The sequence below is a fragment of the Lissotriton helveticus genome, chromosome 6 (assembly GCF_964261635.1).
Source record: "Lissotriton helveticus chromosome 6, aLisHel1.1, whole genome shotgun sequence".
In the NCBI taxonomy this organism is placed as follows: Eukaryota; Metazoa; Chordata; class Amphibia; order Caudata; family Salamandridae; genus Lissotriton; species Lissotriton helveticus.
This window is the reverse complement of record NC_136067.1, coordinates 1,434,222,053-1,434,246,666: the sequence shown is the minus strand read 5'-3', so window position 1 is coordinate 1,434,246,666 and position 24,614 is coordinate 1,434,222,053. Positions and strand designations below refer to the sequence as shown.

The following is a 24,614-nucleotide window of genomic DNA, read 5'->3' as shown; positions in this document are numbered from 1 at the left end:
ACAATTAGACCTGGGGAGGTGCTGGTCCACGGGGCTGCATGGGTCAGGAGCACCCACGCCTTTTAAAAAAATAAAGGCCTAGGAGATGGTGGTCCCAGGGGCTGTGAAGGGTCTGTGTGGCCCCCTGCAATTAATGAACAGAGCCCCAGCAATGTGACAATCCCCTGGGGCTTCCGGGGCCCACATGGGCCCCAGCATATATTTAGATAATATCCTCTGGGACCTGGCCCACCTGGGGTTCTAATTAAACGAAGCGTGGGAGTCCGCGCTTCAATTTTAAAAAACATTTTGGTGCGATTCGAAGACCCAACATGTCTCCTACCGAAAATTTAAAAAAGAAAATACATTTTTTTTGTCCTGGGGTCCCTGTGCAACCCCCTCCGCAGGACTGGGGAGGTCAGTGTATTTCTACCCTCACCTCTTTTCTTAATTTTGTATGTTTTTGAACCATTTGTCTTGTGAATCAGTTCAACCGAGTCACAAAATGGCTGCCAACACTTCCTGATTGGAAATGTTGGCAGCCAATCAGATCACAGGCTCAAGATCGGGAGGGTTTTTGGATCCTCCAAAGCCATATTTGTATATCTGAGAAATGTTTACATTTCTCAAGAACTATTAAACAGATTTATACCATTTAACACAAAGAGTGTTATCGGAGCTAAAAGCTACATTTTTGCCAAATGTGGTGTAATTCAGTTCAGCAGTTCGGGCTGTAGCTGTGTCAACAGTTTCCTATGAAAATTTACCTTGGAGAAAAAGCGTTTTGAGACCCCCTCTTTTTCTCGCTTCTGGCTTCACGAATCACCTCAAAACTTTCAACACAGCAGCTGAAGTGAGTGGGCCAATAGTTTTGAACATTTTGCGAAGATTAGTCTTTCTTATGGAAACTAGGCCCTAACTGTAACTACCTACTGGCGCTCGCCAGTTGTTAATATATATATATGCAAAGATATTTATATTACGCAGCTGCCACTGGGTAGTAATAGCAAGGTCTTGAAACACATGAAATTAAGTATGGGCGAATTTTGCGAATCAGCGGTTCGCAAATTTGCGATTTGCACAATACTTAACTGGAGTACTTTCTACTGGCTAATTAGTAAGTGCTACCTCGTTGGGTAAATCTGTATAATGCTTTTCCTACACTACAGCTGCGTAAAGGCCCAGAAGGGTTGTCCCCAGTGACCCAGTGTGTCTGTTTATAAAGTGTCAGAGGCCGATCAGCGCAGCAAATGAGGAGAAAGCAGTAAGTTCTACCTCATTGGGTAAATGTATTGTGCTTTTCCTGAACTACAGCAGCGTAAAGGCCCGGAAGAGTTGTCTTCAGTGAGCCCGTGTGTCTGTAACTTTGCCACCGCGCCCATAGGCACCGAGGTCCCTCAAGTGAGCTATCCATCACAGTGGGGGAAAGGGCAGGAAGAGGTTGCATAGCCTAGTATGTGGGTTGGGGCCGGGCTTCTGTGCGAGTTCACATGCCTCAAGTTTAAAAAGGGGTCAGAGGCCGATCAGCGCAGCAAATGAGGAGAAAGCAGTAAGTGCTACCTCGTTGGGTAAATGTGTTGTGCTTTTACTGCACTACAGCAGCGTAAAGCAGGGAAGAGTTGTCTTCAGTGACCCCGTGTGTCTGTAACTTTGCCACCGCGCCCATAGGCGCCGAGGTCCCTCAAGTGAGCTGTCCATCAGAGTGGGGGAAAGGGCGGGAAGAGGGTGCATAGCCTAGTGTGTGTGGGCTGAGGCCGGGCTTCTGTGCCAGTTCACATGCCTCAAGTTTATAAAGTGTCAGAGGCCGATCAGTGCAGCAAATGAGGAGAAAGCAGCAAGTTCTACCTCATTGGGTAAATGTATTGTGCTTTTCCTGAACTACAGCAGCGAAAAGGCCCGGAAGAGTTGTCTTCAGTGAGCCCGTGTGTCTGTAACTTTGCCACCACGCCCATAGGCACCGAGGTCCCTCAAGTGAGCTATCCATCACAGTGGGGGAAAGGGCGGGAAGAGGTTGCATAGCCTAGTATGTGGGCTGGGGCCGGGCTTCTGTGCGAGTTTACATGCCTCAAGTTTATAAAGGGTCCGAGGCCGATCAGCGCAGCAAATGAGGAGAAAGCAGTAAGTGCTACCTCGTTGGGTAAATGTATTGTACTTTTCCTGCCCTACAGCAGCGCAAAGGCCCGGAAGAGTTGTCTTCAGTGACCCCGTGTGTCTGTTGCTTTGCCACCGCGCCCATAGGCGCCGAGGTCCCTCGAGTGAGCTGTCCATCACAGTGGGGGAAAGGGCGGGAAGAGGTTGCATAGCCTAGTGTGTGTGGGCTGGGGCCGGGCTTCTGTGCGAGTTCACATGCCTCAAGTTTACAAAAGGCTCAGAGGCCGATCAGCGCAGCAAATGAGAAAGCAGTAAGTGCTACCTCGTTGGGTAAATGTATTGTGCTTTTCCTGCACTACAGCAGCGTAAAGGCCCAGAATAGTTGTCTTCATTGACCCCGTGTGTCTGTAACTTTGCCACCGCTCCCATAGGCGCCGAGGTCCCTCGAGTGAGCTGTCTATCACAGTGGGGGAAAGGGCAGGAAAAGGTTGCAGAGCCTAGTGTGTGTGGGCTGGGGTGGGCTTCTGTGTGAGTTCACATGCCTCAAGTTTATAAAGGGTCAGAGGCCGATCAGCGCAGCAAATGAGGAGAAAGCAGTAAGTGCTACCTCGTTGGGTAAATGTATTATGCTTTTCCTGCACTACAGCAGCGTAAAGGCCTGGAAGAGTTGTCTTCAGTGACCCTGTGTGTCTGTAACTTTGCCACCACGCCCATAGGCGCCGAGGTCCCTCGAGTGAGGTGTCCATCACAGTGGGGGAAAGGGGGGAAGGAGGTTGCATAGCCAGTGTGTGTGGGCTGGGGCCGGGCTTCTGTGCGAGTTCACATGCCTCAAGTTTATAAAGGGTCAGAGGCCGATCAGCACAGCAAATGAGGAGAAAGCAGTAAGTGCTACCTCGTTGGGTAAATGTATTGTGCTTTTCCTGCACTACAGCAGCGTAAAGGCCCGGAAGAGTTGTCTTCAGTGACCCCGTGTGTCTGTAACTTTGCCACCGCACCCATAGGTGCCGAGGTCCGTCGAGTGAGCTGTCCATCACAGTGGGGGAAAGGGCGGGAAGAGGTTTCATAGCCTAGTGTGTGTGGGCTGGGGCCGGGCTTCTGTGTGAATACACATCCTCAAGTTTATAAAGGGTCAGAGGCCGATCAGCACAGCAGATGAGGAGAAAGCAGCCTCCTGGTCACTGGAAGTTGGAAGTACAGGGGGATTGGGCTAGAGAAACTCGTGGATGCCTAGACCTCCATCACGGATTAAAGCTAATTGTAAACGGTAGACGGTAGATCTGGGGAGAAAGCACACCTGCCTAGCATCGACCGTGCTCACTAGATTCTTGGACTGATTATAATGCGTGACTGAATTTGAGCTTCAACTCGGGCACCTGCTGTTTTTTATCTGTAAGTCCTTGCTGCTGGGGTTTAATTGTTGGGACAGGCGCCTCGTTGCCTAATTGTAACTATTCTCTGACCCTGCTTTGAGGGTCAGAGCAGGGTCAGAGAATAGTTGCAAGGAGGCAACGAGGCGCCACTCAGGAAGCACTTACAGGGTTGCAGCAGGTGCCCAAGTTGAAGTTAATTTCTTTGTAACCATTTTACAAAGAAATTAGCTTCAATTTGGGCACCTGCTTTAACCCTGTAAGTGCTTCCTGAGCAAAATTCATCCTGCTCGCAGATTCGCGGATTTTGCCGCGATTTTGCACGATTCCCGGATCGTGAAATCGCGGAAAATCCGTAAATTCTGCGAGTGGAACGAATTTTCCACCCATACTTACATGAAATTCATTTTTTGTGATGCTAATAACTTTGGCACCGTTTGACAAAAAGTTTCAGGGTGATCCATCAAACAGGGCTAAGAAAACTTGGGGGTCCCAAAATGCAAAATTCCAATGCATTTTCCATAGACTTCTAAAGAAGAGTGTCTGCACAAACTGCTGAACGGAATGACACCAAATTTGGCAGGAAGCTAGATTCTGATACACAGATTGTGCTTTTTGTGATTTTGTTTAAATCCGTTCAGTAGTTTTTGAGAAATAAAGGTTTAAAAATATTTAGATATCCGGATGGATGAGTCAGTGAGAGGCTCATAAAAGTCTTGCGGGAGAGCTAATTTAGGACTGGAGTATTTTTGGTGCCAATTCACTCTCATGGGAGCAAGCGCTCTGATTGGTTGGCAATAACATCAGAAGAATGTTGCTGGCAGCCTTTACAGGACTCTGGTATGTAGTCCCCTGTCCTGAACAAAAACCAAAGTGATATAATGGGGCAGGGTAGGGATGCTCTGCCTCCTAGGCCCCTTGGGGGAACCCGGGGTACCCTCAGGAGGCAAAAAAAATAACACTTTTTGACGCAATCCTGCAGGGCTCCTGCAGGAACTAAAGAAAAAAGGCAGCTCTGGGCAGCATTGTTTAATTGCAAGGAGGGTCATTACAGGCCCTGGGAGCCCACACCTGAGGCCATATTCCATAAGGGGTGGGGGTACACAACCCCTTCCACTAGCACATTATAAGCCATGGGGAATCTACTCCTAGGGACTAAATGTCCACAAAATGAGAAGGGGCCATGGTGCTTCAAAGGGCTTGGGTACCCCAACCCCGCAACTAATTTCTTTAATTAAATAGGAAGGGGCATGGGGTCACCTGATCCCACCTCCCTGAGCTGTTAGTTGCATAAAAACTTGTATTTTCTCCCACTTGGCAGGAGCATTCTTGAATCTCCCAACAAATGGGAGTACACTAAGCTTGGGCGGAGTTCACGAAGTTCTGCTATGTGGAACTCCGCAAAGTGCAAAAAAAACCTCTGCCTCAATATGCGGAGCTCAGCAAGTGGCGGAGTATGTTGGAGAAATCTGTTCTCAGTGATTTTCAGTGCCAGGTGCTTGTCTGCACTCGGCAATTATCGCAAACAGCACCATGCACAGCACAAGCGGGCGCTGCTTACTTTCTGGCGCTCAAGTCGATTTTTACTCGAGCAGCAGCTTTCTCAATGCCAACGGACGTTTTTTCATCGCGAGCGGTCACACGCCGGGAGGTTGATTTTCCATGCTAGCACTCGCTAACTTGATTTTGATGATTGCGAGCGAGGAAAAATCTCGCAGTGAGGTGGATTTTCCTCGCTCACGCTCCCCAACTTGCCGTTGACGAACGCGAGCAAGGAAAAAAAACTCTGCTCTGCTTTTTCAGTTTTTCAGAAGCACTCTAGCTTATCTGACCCTTTATTTTGTTTAATGTCCAGATTACTTATTATGTCAGTGACAGACGAATAATCCGACATGACACAGAGATAACGTCCAATAGATTCCCGGTTCTCACTCTTATGCTCAAGGAGCCCACATGCCCTTTCGCATCTGCAGCCCCTTTCCAGAGGCTACCTATGATCACTCCCTCCCCCAACCCTACACTTCTGTCCTGATGAAGACCCCGGTGTTATGTTATGTTATGTTATGTTAGCAGCTATTTTTAAAGCGCACGTACACCCTAAGGCTTCATGGCGCTGACTAAGAGTATGACCCAGATGGAAGAGGGAAGCCTAGGCCGATGGAAAGAGCCAAGTTTTAAGCTGTTTCCTAAACATAAGGGCAGGAGCGAATCTCCAGAGGAAGGGAGTTCCAAAGTTTAGATGCCAGAATGGCGTACCTGCGACCACCCTGGCGTTGCAGCTTAAAGATAGGTGTGGACAAAAGGTGAAGGTTAGCAGACCGGAGATTACTGGAAGGGACATATCTGGACAGGAGGATATTAATAAGTTGGGGACTGCGGATGTGGAAGAACTTGAAGACAATACACGCCGTCTTGAACTGTACTCGTTGGGTGAAAGGGAGCCAATGGAGCTGTTTGAGCAGGGGCCTAGCTGATTGCCAGCGAGGACGTAGGTAGACCAGTCTGGCGGCTTGGTTCTGAACCAGTTGGAGACGTTTGCCGAGGTGCAGTGGAAGACCCAGATAGATGGAATTGGCATAATCCAGGCGGGATAGGACTAGCGCTATCACCACCTGGATCAAGGCTGAGTGGGTCAACATCCGACTGATTTTCTTTATCCTGCGGAGCTGGTGAAAGCAGGAGGATACCACCGCGCTCACCTGAGTTTTCAATGTGAGGTCTCTATCAATGATCACTCCTAGACTTTTGACTGATGTAGAAGGTGTGGGCACAGGACCTAATTCCGGCGGCCAGTATTGGGGGCCCCAGCATATTTGGCTTTTGCCATTGAGGATTATTCCCGTCTGTTCTGGGTTCAGTTTTAAATGATTAGCATCCATACAACAATGGATGTGTAGCATGGTATCCTGGAATTCCCTGATTGAGTCAGAAGAGCTGTCGATGGTAAATATGAGCTGTAAGTCGTCAGCATAATTGAAGGTGGCGACTTTGAACTTTCCCAGGGATTGAATCAGGTGGGCAAGGTATAGGTTGAACAAAAGAGGGGACAGGGAAGAACCCTGGGGAACCCCACAGGTTGTCTGTATTTTGGAAGCAGTAAAGGGGGCCAGGCGGACCGCCTGAGTGCGGTCACTAAGGAAAGACCTAATCCAATTAAGGGCCGGGCCCCGGATGCCTGCCTGCTCGACACGGTCGAGTAAGATGGCATGATCGACCGTGTCGAACGCGGCAGACAGATCTAAAAGGACCAGCGCTTGGGGTATTCCCTTGTCCGCATTGGCACGGAGAGAATCCATGACAGCGGTGACCACAGTCTCGGTAGAATGGGCTGGCCGAAACCCAGCCTGCTGGGGGTCTAAGTAATTAGAGTCCTCGATGAAATTGGAAAGATGGGTAGTGACATGGGCTTCAAGGAGTTTAGCCAAGTAGGGGAGAAGAGAAATTGGCCTGTAATTAGGCAGGGCTGAAGAATCCGCCCCTGGTTTTTTTAGCAAAGGGATAATTGCCGCCTCTTTGAAGGCTTTAGGAACCACCCCCTGTAAGAGGGAGGCGTTAAGAAAGTCAGGATAGGGGCATGGTGAACTGAGGAGATTTCCTTTAAGATATAAGGGGGACAGCAATCCCTAGGGGAGCCGGATTTTACTCTGGTAGTAAGGGTTTGTAAGGATTCCGCATTAATAGGTGGGAAGTGATCAAAAACATGATCACTAGAAATCAGAGGGGTGGTGTTCAGTGTAGTGGCAGTAACTGGAATACTGGCTTTAATTGCTAAGTTTTTGTCCCGGAAGTAAAGATTAAGTGAATTACACCAGTCCTGAAACACCGTTATATTAGGGGTGACTCTCTCCAAGTTAGAAAGCTTATTGACGATGGCAAAAATGTCCTTGGACTTATTTTGGGAATGGGTAATTAGATTTGAGAAATAAAATGCCTTGGCCTGAACGATAGATTATTTATAGGCAGAGCGAGCGGCTGTGTAAGTGGATTTTGCCTGAGGATCATAGTTTCTCCTCCACTTGCGTTCCTTATGGCGGATGTCTAGGTTTTTTTGCTTTCAAGTCCTCAGAAAACCACTTCTGGGATTCCGGGCGACGACCCGTTCTGAATTTATTCAGGGGAGCATATATATTACTTGCATCCAGCAGCCAGCGGGAGATGTTCATTTCAGCCTGCTCAAGATCTACATTATCCGTAGGGACAGTATTAGCTAAATTGTCTAGGAAAGCTTGTTTGTCAATAGTACTCCATTTCCTGATAAGGCCACCAGCCATTGTCGGCGATTTATTTTCACCTACCATAACGATAGTGAATTTTATCAAAAAATGATCCGACCAAATGCAGGGACATATAATGGGGGAGGAGATAGTGAGGTTGCTGCTCCACACCTGATCAAGAGTGTGGCCTTTCACATGTGTGGCAGAATTGATATGATGGCAAAAGTTAAGGCTCGAGAAAAGTTCCATTAGTTCGATGGCCTGTGGGCCACCTGAATCATTGTTACACCAATAGTTAAAGTCACCGAGCAAGAGAATTTTAGTGTTCTCTGTAACCACTGTAGCTAACTGTTTGGACAGGGAGAGAGGGAAAGAGGCCATGTAATGGGGGGTCTATAGATAAGGACGCAAGTTAATGGGCCGATCTTGGAATCTAATTTAATAACTAGGTTATCTACTCCGGCAAGGTTCAGGGCGGACATAGAAGTGAAGATATGCTCTTTTTTAATAATTGCAGCTACTCCACCTCCCGTCTTACCTTCGGCCCGGTCGGTGTGCAGAATGTAATATGACTCGGGGAGGGCTGCCAGAATATCTGGGGAGGAGTCGATATTAAGCCATGTTTCCGTAACGAAAAATACATCCGGCTTATCGAGAAGGAGCAGAAATATATAGGGGATACAACAGCCTACTGATCTATTGGGTCCAAATGTCGACATTTAACCATTGAGCCAGCATCAACAACAGGGATTTTGTACTGTGCTACTATTTCAAACCATTCTTTGAAAACAACAATGGTCCCATGCAACAAAGAATAAAGCATACAAATGAATACAGACACAATAGATTCTGTATTTAAGCGACTTGTCCAGCCGGACAGTGGTCGGCAAGTATATTTACTAAATAACACAAAATAGAAAGAGAATATCCTTCGACAGTCTCACGGTGTGGGGCACAAGCCTGTACCTCAATTACACAAGAACACTTTAGTACATTCAAAGTGAGCAGGAAAGGGCTTTTTAGGCAAAAAGCTTAAATTGTTCATTGAATCATAATGTGAACAGATATTCTGGGATGCACCATTACATAAACACAGTACAAGGTATAAACACTGTATATGGCACACAAATTGGTCGACGGCGTTTCGATCCCACATTTAGATTACTGGGATCATCATCAGGACATTTCATAAATGCCTAATCGTTACAAGCCTCAAAACCTAAAAACAAAGTGAAAGGAAAGGAAAGATTAGGAAACTGAGCAAAAGGTCTCTACATTCAGTGTCAACGTGATGGTTGATGCACATTGGTTGTTGGTTGTAGGGTGCACAGACCTTAAGAGTTGCCACCGTGAGCGTGGAGAATGAGAGGCAGTGTACAGGTCAATGAAGGGATCAGTAAAGGCTTGCTGTGACTAACGGTAGTTACCGTGGGTGGGAATATACTGATGTGATGAAGTTGTGGTGAGCAAATGCTAGTTCCACGTGGTCAAGGAACAAGCGTGATAATACCAGGAACAAGGAGTAGAGCCCGCAGTAATTCGGTCAACCAAACCGGTAACAGGGTTTAATCAATGCCAGTTGGACTTGAAACAGTTGGATAGGTGCCGAGAAACGAGGCGGTGACGTTTTAAAATGTAATTAAAAAGGATTTTCGGCGCAGTGGTGGGAATTACGGCGCAGTGAGGAACCAAGGCTTACCATTAATAACTTGGCAAGGTCCCGGGTAGAATTTTTAAGGATTGACAGGGTCACCTGGAAGGTAAAAGGTTGAAATGAGATTGGGACAACGAGCAAATCGTAGTGGGAAGGAATGGGAGGAGGGGAATGGTCGTTCTTACCAGAATCGGGACCGGTCAGGGAAATCGGAATTCGATCGCTGTATAAGTTGTCGGAAGTACCTGGGGAAGGAGTGAGAGGAGGTTAACACAAGGTTCAATGGAGGTAGAACCAATGCCGCTGCAGGAGTGGAGTGGGCACGAGAAGTGGAGGCTTACCGGGTCAGTCGGTATCAAGTCCTATTCGTCAATGCGTTCTGTTAGTGCAATGGATCAGCGTGGAGCACGCTCATATGGAGTCATGGACAATTGAGAGAAACAGAAAAGGGCTCTGGCTGAAATGGAAGAGATTACCAGGCGGCCATCTTAGAGTGGTGAAGGAAGGGGGATGTTCAGTTACTGGGACGCGCAGTGTTGGTGACATACGACAGTGAAAGGGTGCCAGTGTCAGCAATTGTGGGGTGTTTCGGCGGTGTGAAAAGATAAATGCACACAAAAGAAGCATAGCACCAAACAATTTCTTCGCTAAAACCTTGGCATTATATATTTTTCAACTTGAGTATCCTGAGTGGTTTATTTACATAGAATGCATTCTCATGGGGCCAAAAATCAGACTAGATTCGTCCAGTCTTCCTGCAGATTAAGTCCGGTGTTTAGACTGTCCGTTCTCAGGATCCATTTAAGTTCCTCTTTATTCAAGAGTCTTGTGAGGTCGCCTCCTCGTGGTGGGAGGATGACTTGGTGGATCACTGTCCATCGGACATCATTTTCATTATGCCCCATCTCAGTAAAATGGTCAACGAGGGGGGCGTTTGCTGTTTTACAACAGATTCTGCTACGATGCTGGGAGATCCGCAGTTTTATCTTCTGTGTTGTTTGCCCCACCTAGATCTTATTACAGGGGCAGAAAATGGCATAGATCACATTACAGCTATTACAGTTGGTAAAGGTCTTGCGTTCATTTTTCACATTCTCAAACACAAATTCTGTACCCTCAACACAGGATCCACAAACAATACAAGAACCACATCTATGGTGACCCTTAACTGGCGGAAGGAACCATTAGTCATTGAGAGTCGTGTTTGTAGTGGTAGTAATCGGCAAAGCTGCCCTGACAAGTTGGTCCCTCAAACTTTTGTTTTTCTTGAACGCAAACAGTGGTGTCTCCAGGTCTAGGGGACCTGAATTAAGGATGTGCCAATTCTTTTTAATGGATTTCCGCACTTTGTTAGAAATAGTGGAGAAAGTGGTAACACATACAAGTTTTTCAGTGGTTTTTTTAGGTTTGGGTTCTAGCAATGTTTCGCGAGGGCAGTACCAAGCCCTTTTCATTGCATTTTTTACCAACCGGCGGGGGTAACCTCTTTGCTGCAGTTTGTCTGACAAGGTGTTGGCTTCTTTAAAGTAGTCAATTTTTTGGAAACAATTTCTTCTTAGTCAAAGAAATTGGGAGTAGGGTAAACTGTCTTTAAGTGCCCGTGGGTGGCAGCTTTGGTAGCTGAGTAACGTATTTCTTTCGGTGGGTTTGCGAAAGAGAGAGGTATATAGAAGGCCATCTTTATTTTGAATGCATAAATCTAGAAATGGTATATTGATTGTACTGTGGGAAAGGGTAAAGGTAAGGCCGCTACAGTTGTTATTGAGCCAATGTAGAAAGGGGTTAAGATTCTCCACAGGATCTTCCCAAATTAGGAAAATGTCGTCAATATAACGTTTCTATTTGGAAATACATTGGTGGAAAGGGTTACTTGGGATGAGTATGGTGTTGCACTCCAGCCAATCCATATACAGGATTGCCAGGGTTGGGGCAAAAATTGCGCCCATTGACGTTCCCCTCACCTGCTGATAATATTGGGTGTCAAATTTAAAGAGGTTTTGTGTCTGGCAGATTTCAAGCAGTTGGATGATAAATAGAGTAGGTACTGTATAAGGGCGGGTTCTATTGTTCAGTATGTTTTCCATGACCAGGAGTGATTCTCGCTGTGGAATGTTTGTGTAGAGAGGCTCTACATCCAGTGTACATAGAGTCTCTCTAGAGGGGTCAAATGGATGATTCTCAATTAGGTTGATCATGTACATACTGTCTTGAATAAAGCAGCATGTTTCAGGCACGAAGTCTTTCAGAAAATAATTGACATAGTGGCCTAGTGGTTCGAGTGCGGACCCGCAGCCAGATACAATGGGACACCCAGGCTGGGATTCCAGTCTCTTATGTATCTTGGGCAAGGTATAAATTACCGGTGTTCTAGGGTTAGTTACATTAAGAAAGTTCAGTTCGTCTTTACTTAGAAAACCGGTTTCATGAGCTTCCTGAGTGATTTGTCTAATTCATTTTTGCAGTTCTTTGGTAGGATTCGATGGTAATTTACAGTACTGATCCGTGTTAGATAGTTGACTTAAGACTTCTGTTTTATAGTCAATATTTCCCTGAAGAACAATACTGCCGCCCTTATCTGCAGGTTTTATGATAAGGTGGTTATGGTCACGAAGGGTCGAAATGGCTTGCTTTTCATCCAATGAGATATTGTACGGGATGAATATATGGGATTTACCTAGTTCAGTTATTTCCTTGAGGATCACTTTTTCAAATGTGAGTATCTCTTTGGGAATCATTGCTGAGGATGGAGAGAAGGTAGAGGGGGGTCTGAAAGGGGTGGCAGCTACTCTAGACTGGGGAGGTTTCAGGTCAAAGAAAGCGCAGAGTCTAATCTTTCTAAAAAAACTCAATAACTCAGATTGGAGATCTAAGAAGTTTGTGTAGGTCGAAGTGACAAATAATAGCCCTTTGCTGAGAATGGAAATCTCTGCACTAGAGAGAACATGATCAGATAAGTTAAATAAAGGGATGGTCATGTTTTCAGAGTAAGTTACCATTGATAAAACTTCTGGCGGGTTTGTCTCTCGCATGGGGGGTTGTACCACATTGCTTGACGCTTCACCCTGCCCTGTTTGCCTGGATCTCTGTAGCCTCTCCCTAAAAAATGGGGATTCTGATTGTGTGTTGAAGAGCTAGCACCCTCTCCTGGATCCGAGCTGTCGGAGGAGTCGGCAGAGGAGTCTGTGAAGCCAACAACAGTGTTCCTTCTATTAAACCGCCCCCGAGGCCTGGGGTTTTGTGGAGTTTGATTAAAGTTTCGGTTTGTGTAGAAGTCTTTGTGGAGATATGGATATGCACGCTCAACTGTGAAAGATTTAATATCTTTCTTTACCTTATTGGACTTTTTATTCTGTTCAATGCGGTGAAATTCAAGAACTGATTTTTCAACTTTGTCTAAAGGTTTTTTTGCATCGGGAACAGTATTATAATCATTAATTTGTTTCTCAATATCTTTAATAAGTTCCTCTAGTTTTTTTAGTTCTTCAGTTGCTGTTTCAATACCACGGACTAACCAGTGGCGGGAACAAGTAGTCCCTATCTGGCTAAACCCGGTGATATATTTAGGATTGTCGGTAAAGACTCCAGGAATATTCCTTACTTGCAAGCCCAAGGGTATAGTGTTGGATCTTAAATAGTCAGTGAGCATCAATATCATCAGCTCCAAGCAGACATATTTCTTTTTCTGTTTCTCTAGGTCTTCCGAAGGATTGGAGCCTGTCGCTGGGGTATTAGAGTCTGAGTCTGTAAATAATGAGGGACCTTCACAGATCTTTTTAATGTACTCAAGGGAGTATAATGGAGCTTGATCGGACATATCAATTGGGCTATGTTTGTGTGGGTTACCTAATAGAGTGTGAAAAAGAAGATGGTACAAAAATGAATATGAAATAAAAGAGATGGGGAAGTGAACCACTAGTGAAAGTGGAAGGCCAAGTAATTGCCCTTGCAATCTAGCGATTGTGCAAAGTATGTTTATAAACAACAAGGAACCCTAAGTAAATCAGCAGAGGACCTTTGGGAGCAATTCTTTGAAAACAACAATGGTCCCATGCAACAGAGAATAAAGCATATAAATGAATACAGACACAATAGATTCAGAATCAGGACCAGTCAGGGAAATTGGAATTTGATCGCTGTATAAGTTGTCGGAAGTACCTGGGGAAGGAGTGCCGCATTGGTTCTACCTCCATTGAACCTTGTGTTAACCTCCTCTCACTCCTTCCCCAGGTACTTCCGACAACTTATACAGCGATCGAATTCCGATTCAATGATCAATTTAAGCTTTTTGCCTAAAAAGCCCTTTCCTGCTCACTTTGAATGTATTAAAGTGTTCTTGTGTAATTGAGGTACAGGCTTGTGCCCCACACCGTCAGACTGTCGAAGGATATTCTCTTTATATTTTGTGTTATTTAGTAAATATACTTGCCGACCACTGTCCGGCTGGACAAGTCGCTTAAATACAGAATCTATTGTGTCTGTATTCACTTGTATGCTTTATTCTTTGTTGCATGGGACCATTGTTGTTTTCAAAGAATTGCTCCCTAAGGTCCTCTGCTGATTTACTTAGGGTCCCTTGTTGTTTATAAACACACTATTTCAAACCATGGCTACTTAATGTTTTGATAAAATTGTGACTAATAGGCTCAAGGAATGAGGCACGTGTTTTCAAAGTGACATATTGTTTTGATGCACACTTTACCCTGCAGTCACTTTCCTATCCTCACTTAAATCACAATCACCCCACCTCCTTTTTTTCTCCCATTTCATTCCCATCTAGGAACACTTTCGTATGTAATGATATGTGAATATTTACAATAACATATCGATGCCCAGTGTGAATAAAACACTTTGAGCAACAAATACTCCTTGTCCTAGTTTTGCATTTGAATTCATATTTTGATTCATGTGATTTTTTTGCATTGTAGCACTGTTTTCTGGGACCATTGTTCCTATGTACTGTCCTTTACCCAGGTCCCAGATATTAGTTTTGGCTTTACCCTTCTTAGGTAACTATCTTTGGATTTGATGGCATCCTAGATTAATAAGGGAGAGGATGTGATATTTTGGCCAGAGCTGGCAACTTAGAAACCTGGAAACCACATCTGACTACCTGCATCAGCTCAACATCCTGTGATTCTGGGCAAATCACTTAATCTCCCAGTGCCTAAAAAAAAGACTCTGATGTGTAGTGTTCACGTAAATATCCTTGGGCCGAGTTCACTCCATATAAAACTGCAAAAAAGTGTGACTTTAAACTGCAATTTTTTAAAAGATAGGGAAAATATATGAGAGGTAGAAAGGAGTATAACAATATATTGGTCCTTCTGTGTTCACCATCAGCAAATACTAAGATTCTTGTTGAAGTTCTTTTGATCCTTTTTGAGATTGCAAAGACTCTATCCAGGAGCATCAGACCGACACATACAGGGTTATGAAGGAATATTGTCACTCCTTTTAAAAGCTGTGGCTAGATTGAATCCTGATATTTGCAAGAGTGAATGTAAAATATGACAGATCTATCACATATACAGAGTCTAAGCAGAATTAGAGCTTTAGAGGAAGTTTTCTGAAAATAAAGGTTTAAAAATGGAAACAATTTTTGCGGAAGTCAAACGTTTACGTTAGCCAGTCCATTAGGAATGGGGAACTAAACATGGGAGACTCCTGCAACCCCAACACTGGTTGTCAGCCTTTACAATGTCAAAAGCAGGAAGTTGTGGAGAACTCTAGGAATAGAAAACATAAAGCCCTGCAGAAGTGTGGTGCGTGCATGCAGCCGCATTATATGTTTACTCAGCTCTGCGAACTAACTGCTGTAGTACTCATTGAACTGGCAATGTGATCCTGAATGAAATCTCAGGTGTGACATGAAAAGTGTGTCTTTTCAAGTACCAAATTAAGTATTATGGCTATAGTACAGTATCTAAGGCTAAAGAAAACCTCAAGGCTGTCGTTTAGTGACAAATCGGGTATAACCGCTGCCCATAGAGAAATGGATGCAGTTTGGATTCCACGGCAAATGTCAAGCATTTAGAGCAACTTACATTACCTGATTTAACAATCATTTTTAAATTATAATATTTTGCACATCACAAAACCATCAAAAATATTTTTCATTGTATTTTTCGCATGTGTATAGAAATTAATTACTCCTCTGCCCGTTAGAATCAATGTGTAATCAGCAGGTCTCTTTTCCTCAACATATTCAGCAAATAGTAAACTGATGTATTTCACAATCCTATTACCATTTAATGTTGTTAAACTTTGTGGTGCAATTAAAACACAAAAAATGAAGAGAATGTACCTTTTAATGTGCAAGAAAGGGGCCGGTCCTAACAGGGCAAAACATGCAGCTGTCCCCAAGCAACCAATGACAATGAACCATTTCTGGAGCACCTAAAAATAAAAAAGAATCTCTTAATTGCACATATATAAATCCTTTTTTGTTTTCCTTACCATATTTTCCTGCTGACACTTCAGAGTGTAGTGTAGTTCCTATATTCCCAATAGGCTCTGCGCATTGGAATAGTATATCCTATAGGTTAGACGGAGGACTGAAGTCGACTAGGTCTCTACCGAATATACTAAATTTAATTGTGTGTGTGCCAGCTAGCTCAGAGGTCACTATAAACTTTCTCGAATTAACAAGAAGGGATTCGTTTCTGACAACCGCATTAACATGACAACTTTGTTTCTCAAGAATAAGAAATGTATCTCGAGAGTCGCGGAAACAATAGATAGTTATTTCACTCAGTCAATTGTGCATGCTTCGTTTCACCAGAGGTGCAGAGAAATAGAGAGACGGGCGTTTTCAATAAAAGGGTATTTATTGAACAGTCTTCTTTCTCAAGCATAAGACATTAACTGCTGCAATCATAATACTTGCTGTAAAGTACAGAGCGTACAATACAAAGAGTATTATAAAATAATGCTGTAAAAGCATGATATGGTTTCTAAGCCATAAGATACCTAAAATGCATAAAATACATACAGTGATAAAATAATGACTAAAAGTACTCAACTGATGCTTCTAAAATACGCCTACCCCGGTGTACCTAACCTAGGTCTAGTACAAGGGAAGAAGTAAGAAAGGTGTAGCCTCTTTTTAGTATTATTTGCCAAGAATCTATTCCAAGAATTCTCTTAGGGTCTAATCAGCTTTGTACCTTGGTTTTAAAATGTAGGAGGTCCGGTATCTCTCTCTCAGGACTCGATTTCCCAGCAACTCGCAAGGGTAGCCTCAAATCACTGTTTTATTTGCTGTTTGTACATGCTTCGCAGTGACTGCTGTGACTGCACGGGTAGAAACCTTGGAGTCCATGTCCTGTATTAGATGGATAGTGTGTGATAGCCAGGAATGATATCACACACTATCCATCTAATACAGGACATGGACTCCAAGGTTTCTATCAGTGCAGTCACTTCAAGGCATGTAGAAACAGCAAATACAAAAGTGATTTGACATACAATGGTGTGAACAAGAAGATCACACAGTTTTTGACCTGTAGCACCAATTTTGGGATTTACGCCATTGAATGTCCATGTAAACTGTGGTATATTGGCAGTACGACGTGTAGCGCTAAGAAAAGGGTACTCGAACATCGCAGGGCCATTACCAGTCGAGACCCCAAGTACCCTGTAGCGCGGCACTTTAGTGAGAAACATTTCTCCAATGCAACGGATTTGAGCTTCATGATCATAGAACAAATTCAAAAAAATCCAAGGGGTGGTGACAGAGAACCTACCCTAAGACAACGAGAATCCCGGTATATGAAACCTTTTCAAACCAAAAGCCCCAGGGGACTCAACATGGATGAGGAACTTTCCATACATTTAAAGGAGAGGTCTTAATAGCTATTTTCTTTCTCTTGATGTGACTCTCTCTCAGTAACATCAGAAACAGTATTACAAGAATGGATTAACTGTTAATCATTTTATTTTCTTCCTCTTTTTTAAGGATGAATTATACTGCATATAATATATAATTGTTTGCTACACAGCAATTTTAATCTATTTTTTCTCTTTTTGTTTATTTTTCAGGAGAAAAGGAAGTGGGCCATGCACACACCAACACGGGCAACCTACCCTTTTCATCCGACTCGTATGCACTTATAGTCACAGTTCGTAAGTTGATATATCACTAGCACTATTTTGTCACTTATAAAAATTCACGATCACGTATCATGTATGAACTTGGTTGATTTTGGCACTTGCCAAGAATGGACTTTTGACATGGCAATGAACATCAGTGGGAATTAAGCACCTGCTGCCCACTGGGGGATTCCTGTTCAGATCGGGCACTGGCAATTGATCTATGATCAGGTATTAGACAGGAATATCTAGCACACAGCATTGCACGTCTTATAGAAGTATGGACAATCTACGCTCAAAATAGCATGTTCACCACGATAAATACACTTATTTCCTTCACTTAATATGAGTTATTTTATACGCAGATCAGGGGCTGAATAGCGCAGTCCTATAGGAACACTATCGTTTCCATCATGTCTGCCATCTATCATTAAAGTATATTGCCATAATCGCGCAATTATGTATTTTAAAGTTCGACTCGGTACTGTTGATTTTATGTATGAGAGTCGATGCATTAGAGCCTATTGATGTTTATTTACAATCATATGACAGAATTGGTTATCAATATGACACTAAACTGCTCCAAGATGTCTGACACTTTTTTGCCAAAATGTGAAACAACACAGACCCTTGTTTATGTTCATGAACTGTTTCGTGTAACTTTATTAAGTGAAAACATTACCGTGCACCTTCACACGTGAACAAGACTTGGTGCCGAAACGCGTTGTGTGATTAAATCGGAAATCTAAGAACTTTGGGCTGCCTGTTGTCTTCCTGAGTGCGTACGCTATTCTTTGTTGTTTGGAACATATATATATATATATATTACCTACTGGCGGTCGCCAGTAGGTATATATAGTTAGGATTTTTTCTCTATGGGATTTTTGAAAATTCTATGTCTAATAACTTTGGCGTTTGTGGACGGAATTGGCTGAAATTTTCAGGAAAATGGAACATTTCGTTTCTGAGCAGAAAATTTGGGGGGGTTTCGTCAAGGGGGGGCCGAGAAAAAAGGGGGGTCCCAAAACGCGTTTTTCCCATGTTAATTTCCATAGGGCGGTTGGCCTCAATTTTAGCCCGAACGGCTGAATGGATTTGCACGAAACTTGGCAAAATTGTAGGGACTGGTAGCCCGATGTGCCTTTGCTAGGTCTCAATATATGTGCTCCAGTGGATTTTGAGAAATTAACGTTCAAAAAAAGATATATATCTGTGACAGCGTCCCGGGTAGCGCTCCGTTTCGCGTACTTTTCGCGTTACGGAGCTTTGCGAAGCGAAGCTGATTGGCTCTCCGGTGTCTGTAAACATTCCAAACAGTCCGTAGCGGCCGCCATCTTGTCTCTCGGTAGGATCGAGAGACAAGAGGAGGCCAAAGCGAAGGGGCAAATGACCATAAGGGGGCATAGTAGATCCTCCCTGACCCCCTAGGTTTGATGTGGAGGCTTTAAAAGGGCCCCGCGGGGCAAAAAAAAAAAAAATCGTTTTTTTTTGTGGGGTGCGCCCGGTTCGCGAACCGGGAAGCGGTCTGGGGAGCGTACTACAAGGAAACAAGAATGATTGATTTTTAACTTATTGTATGTTTATAGACTTTTTTAGATTTTTTTTTTTTTTTCTGCCGAGTGACGTCTCGGCCTATCTCCACGGGATGCAGTCCCTACCATCTCGGCGTTTAAGCCCAGGGGGACCGGTAGTGTGGGAGAGATACCGTCTGTTAACGTTCGATTCGAAGGAAATCAGGAAGTGTTGATAAACATTGTCTGCGCCATCTTGCCTTTTTTCAAATGCCACACTTTTGTCGTGCACGGCAGCCATTTTAGATGCCTTGACCAGACCCACTCTCTGCACGCTGTCGATCCTTAGCATGGCTCCCCACCCTCGCAAGCATCTCCCCCAGGCACTGGTCACCCCCGCTCTCTGTCTTATGCATGGACAATAAACCTCCCCCCATCTGCGCTGTTCTTCCCTGAGAATCACACCCTGTGCCCGCTCGACACCTCCCTTTCGCCCTATTCACTACCGCACCCTCTGACACTCCTCTTCCTATGTGTCCGATTGTCCAGGCCGGTCCCAGGCTATCACCTAGCCCTGCAGATGTAGTTTATGGCTCCAGCTGTAAAGAATCACCCCTCTTCAAAGGAGTTACAGTAGATCAAGGCCCCCACCCGATGAGATCCGTCACACCACACACGTTCCTACTATCTGAAAACCATCCTGTATTGTGATTGGGGAGGGGACCCAGCCTGAAGCGGAAGATTCCAGGGATGCCTCTTTGTACATCAAAGTTTTTACAATTATGTGTCACATTAAAAATATATAGCACTCCAACAAAGTAGTAGGATTATAAAACTTTAATAACTTATAAATATATACAACGCAACAAAAACAGTAAATACATTTAAACATTTTATGGAAAAAAGAAGCAACAATGGTCAGTAGCTGTGTTTTGTGCGAATAGTCCCAAGGCAGCACAACGTGCTGAGTTCTGGACGGCACCCAGGTGATGTTACCTGGGTGCCGCACTGGTTTTGGGTATCCTACAATGCAGCTCCGAAAAACGGCGTGGGGCGTCCCGGGGGGTGCGGGGGGAGGCCTCGTCAGTAGCGGTCTGTTGTGCGAATAGTCCCAAGGCAGCAGAACGCGCTGAGATGTGGATGGCACCCAGGTGATGTCCAGTAAGTTGCCGCACTGGTTTTGGTATCGTACAATGCAGCTCCGAAAAACGGCGTGGGGCGTCCCGGGGGAGGCATTTTCAGTAGCGGTCTGTTGTGCGAATAGTCCCAAGGCAGCAGAACGCGCTGAGATGTGGATGGCACCCAGGTGATGTCCAGTAAGTTGCCGCACTGGTTTTGGTATCCTACAATGCTGCTCCGAATAACGGCGTGGGGCGCCCCGGGGGGGGGGGGTGAGGCGGCATGAACGGGCCTCCCCAGGTGGAGGCTCGTCTGCTGTAGTGGGGCGACCCTTTACCGTTTCAGTTGCCATTCCGCCCGCTTTTGGTACACTGTGCCAAAATCCGCCATTCAGCTGAGTTGCGCCCACTCTTGCGGTGCAGCGATAGGCGGCTGCCACAGGACTCTCAAAATGGCGGCAGGCTCTTTCCTTTTTGGGCCTGGTCCACTGAAATGGCCCTGGGACACCTTGGAACTCGGACGCTTGTCTGCTAGGTCTTGGACCCCATTCTCGAAAGCGTCCCCTCAGCCTTGAAGATTCTACAAAAGTCTTGGGGGCCCCCGACTCCTGCACGTTTCCGGTGGGGAGCGGCTGCCATGATTGCTCGCGGAATGACCACGACGGAGCCACGAGATGGTGGTGCTTTCATGCTGACGCCAGCTTCAGTCTGAAACATCCAGAAACAAGGTGGGGCTTTCATCGTTTGGGAAAAAAAATGTTTTAATCCAATGAAAAGTGTTATTTTAGGTCATATGATCAAGCCTTCCTCATTAGGAAACCAAAAGTAAAATGAACCAATGAAAAGTTTTATAAACAAGTCACATGACCTGTTATGCGGTATAGGGTTATAAAAAGCATAGAAAATCCGTTGGCACGTGAGGCGGCGTCAGTGGCGGACCGATGTGCGAATAGGCCGAAGGCAGCACAACGCGCCAAGATCCGGATGGCACCGAGGTGGTGTCCAGCAAGTTGCCGCACTGGTGTGGCCATCCTACAATGCTGCGCCGAAAGTCGGCGTGGGGCGCCCCGTTGGCCTGTGAGTTCGCGTCAGTCAGTGGGGGCTGTTTGAGGATCTGACTGCATTGGAAAGCAATGTGATGCTGTGCGTCGCCCCCAAGATGGAGGTTCCTCGGCTGCAGTGGGGCGCCCCTTGGTGTTTCACTCGCTATGCAGCAGAGTTGCGTGCGCACTTGCGGCGAATAGGCCGAAGGCAGCACAACGCGCCAAGATCCGGATGGCACCGAGGTGGTGTCCAGCAAGTTGCCGCACTGGTGTGGCCATCCTACAATGCTGCGCCGAAAGTCGGCGTGGGGTGCCCCGTTGGCCTGTGAGGTGGCGTCAGTAGCGGACCAATGTGCGAATAGGCCGAAGGCAGCACAACGCGCCAAGATCCGGATGGCACCGAGGTGGTGTCCAGCAAGTTGCCGCACTGGTGTGGCCATCCTACAATGCTGCGCCGAAAGTCGGCGTGGGGTACCACATTGGCCTCTGAGGTGGCGTCAGTAGCGGACCGATGTGCGAATAGGCCGAAGGCAGCACAACGCGCCAAGATCCGGATGGCACTGAGGTGGTGTCCAGCAAGTTGCCGCACTGGTGTGGCCATCCTACAATGCTGCGCCGAAAGTCGGCGTGGGGCGCCCCGTTGGCCTGTGAGGTGGCGTCAGTAGCGGACCGATGTGCGAATAGGGCCAAAGGCAGCGCAACGCGCCAAGATCCGGATGGCACCGAGGTGGTGTCCAGCAAGTTGCCGCACTGGTGTGGCCATCCTACAATGCTGTGCCGAAAGTCGGCGTGGGGCGCCCCGTTGGCCTGTGAGGTGGCGTCAGTAGCGGACCGATGTGCGAATAGGGCCAAAGGCAGCGCAACGCGCCAAGATCCGGATGGCACCGAGGTGGTGTCCAGCAAGTTGCCGCACTGGTGTGGCCATCCTACAATGCTGCGCCGAAAGTCGGCGTGGGGCGCCCCGTTGGCCTGTGAGGTGGCGTCAGTAGCGGACCGATGTGTGAATAGGTCGGAACCAGCACAAGGCGCCAAGATCCGGATGGCACCGAGGTGGTGTGTTATGTTGTGTAATTCATGAGTATCTCTTTAACTATGTTCATTCTACATTCTATTCCGAGTGTTCCTACATATTGTATTCCAATGTATTCAGTTACTGCTGACTGCTAACCTGTCTGGCTGTGTACCTGCTACAGGACATTCCTGTATTAAACCTACTTCCAACTTAATTGATGTGTGATTTATCTACACAACATGGTGTCATAGTTGAGAGTTCTGAGAAGCGGGGGGGAGGCGGCGCAAACGAGTCTCTCCCTCTATGTGGAGGCACTTCATCTGCAGTGGGGCGCCGAGATCCGGATGGCACCGAGGTGGTGTCTAGCAAGTTGCCGCACTGGTGTGGCCATCCTACAATGCTGCGCCGAAAGTCGGCGTGGGGTGCCCGAAGGGGGGGGAGGCGGCGCAAACGAGCCTCTCCCGCCTCTCCAGGTTGAGGCACTTCATCTGCAGTGGAGCGCCGTCTAGCTGAGTTTCGCCCGCTCTTGCTGCTACAGTGACAGGCGGCTGCAACAGGACTCTCAAAATGGCGGCCTGTTCTTTGGATTTGGGCCTGGTCCACTAAAATGGCCCTGGGACACCTTAGAACTCGGACGCTCACATTTTTTTTCCTTTCCTCTACATGCAAAAAAGGTAAATGCCCGGTACGTTACCTGCCTCATCTGCCACGATGTACTCTCCAGAGGAACCGAACAAAAAAATATAGTTATGGTTATTATACCATGCATCGTCATATGGAGAGGTGGCACCGATTAATTATACTGGTGCACAAAAGAGAGATTTGGAGGACAACCCCCGACCTGCCAGTACATTCACCAAAGAAGTGGCACTGACAGCATCAGAGGCAAGGGAAACGGTCCCAAATATTCAGAAGAACTTTGGAAAGATTAAAATGACATGTTTAGATTGTGGCAAATTAATTTCATGTGGACAGATGAGTGTTACTCTAATAAATACAGCATATGAACATAATCATAGTCGATGGTTGGTGGAGACATTTTGACTATATCCTGGACCTGCCCGTCCTCGCCCAAAATGGCGCCGGAATAAATGGGACTCGCAACTCCTTGTTGTGTACTGGTTGCACAACCTTGATATCACGAGATACGTATGCAGTTTTGAAGCACATGGCGGGCGGGGATGAGAATTGATTGAATATTTCGACATCCCTATTGATATTAAGTTCTGATGTGTTATTGATTACTGTACTATTGAAAGTTCGATTTAACGTCACCCATGGTACTTGCCCGCAAATGTATATCTAGATAATTTTATTGTAACTGGCCCTGTCGTATTTTAATTATAAAATGTACGTCCACCGATTCCGCAACTGTTAGACACCTTAGTTCTTACAACCTAATGTCCCGCCCGTTACGTTCCTCTACAGTGTAAATGTCTCCTCATCATATACGATTACAGTTTGCTCCGTGGCCGGCCCACGTGGTTATAGGCCCGTATTTGTATACTGAAATTTTCACAATAAAGGTTTTTAAAAGAAAACATGGTAGTAGTATTTACATTGGTAACGTTTTTAATAATAGTCACTGTTTTCGAATCAGCAAGTGAAATAAAGCAGTCCAATTACATGAAGGGTAAAAGGTATAATACGCAGGAACGCAGTAAAGATAAATGGTCAAGGGCTGTTGTGTTTTCTACTTCTGCAACATAAAGTGATCGATAAGAATCTGATATTCAGGCGTATCGGCGACTAAGACAGCAGGCGGAGCCTCTTTTGCTCAACGGCTCCGTCATGGGACAAAGAAACGCCCTTTTTCTCGAAAAAGGAATATATTTTACTTGCAGGACAGTTGTAAATTTTCCGGGAAAGTACGTTAGCCTGGAACATTATAACATATATGTTTAAGAAAAAATTATGTTCGAAAGCAATAAAAAGCGTAGTTTTTAGGTCATATGACCAAGCCTTTCATCATTAGAATAAGAAAAGTAAAATGAAAACCAATGAAAAGTTTTATTAACAAGTCACATGACCTGTTATGCTTACGTTACGCGCTGCGCGCCGCGCCCCGGATTGCTTCCGGATGCGCTAACGCGGCGCGTCATATGACGCATTACGCGACAACGCAGGTCCAGAATATAGTCAAAATGTCTCCACCAACCAGCGGTCGGAACACAACCCCTTTCAGCAGGCTAAATAGTTCTGTTAAATGACAACAGAAGGGACAGGCAACAAGAACCATCAGTCAAAGAGGGGACGGCAAGTTCTTCTCTACCGGGTCACGTTGGGGCGCTACCGGAACTGATCGAATTGGTAGTCTACAGTGTTTCTGGATGTTTCAGACTGAAGCTGGCGTCAGCATGAGAGCACCATCATCTCGTAGCTCCGTCGTGGCCATTCCACGAGCAATCATGGCAGCCGCTCCCCACCAAAAGCCTGCGGGAGTCGGGGGCCCCCAAGACTTTTGTAGAATCTTCAAGGCTGAGGGGACGCTTTCGAGAATGGAGCCCAAGCCCTAGCAGACAAGCGTCCAAGTT

General features: G+C 45.8%; 1 protein-coding gene across 3 annotated transcripts in view; it reads right to left on the bottom strand.

Annotated features, from left to right (window-relative positions):
• LOC144761783 (MFS-type transporter SLC18B1-like) overlaps window positions 1-24,614 on the bottom strand; it is a 1,350,585-nt gene that overhangs the window by 784,782 nt on the left and 541,189 nt on the right. For all 3 annotated transcript variants that reach the window (XM_078647026.1, XM_078647029.1, XM_078647027.1), the window contains exon 9: window positions 15,610-15,701. In XM_078647026.1, coding sequence (XP_078503152.1) covers window positions 15,610-15,701 — 92 coding nt within the window. The remainder of the gene's footprint in view (window positions 1-15,609; window positions 15,702-24,614) is intronic.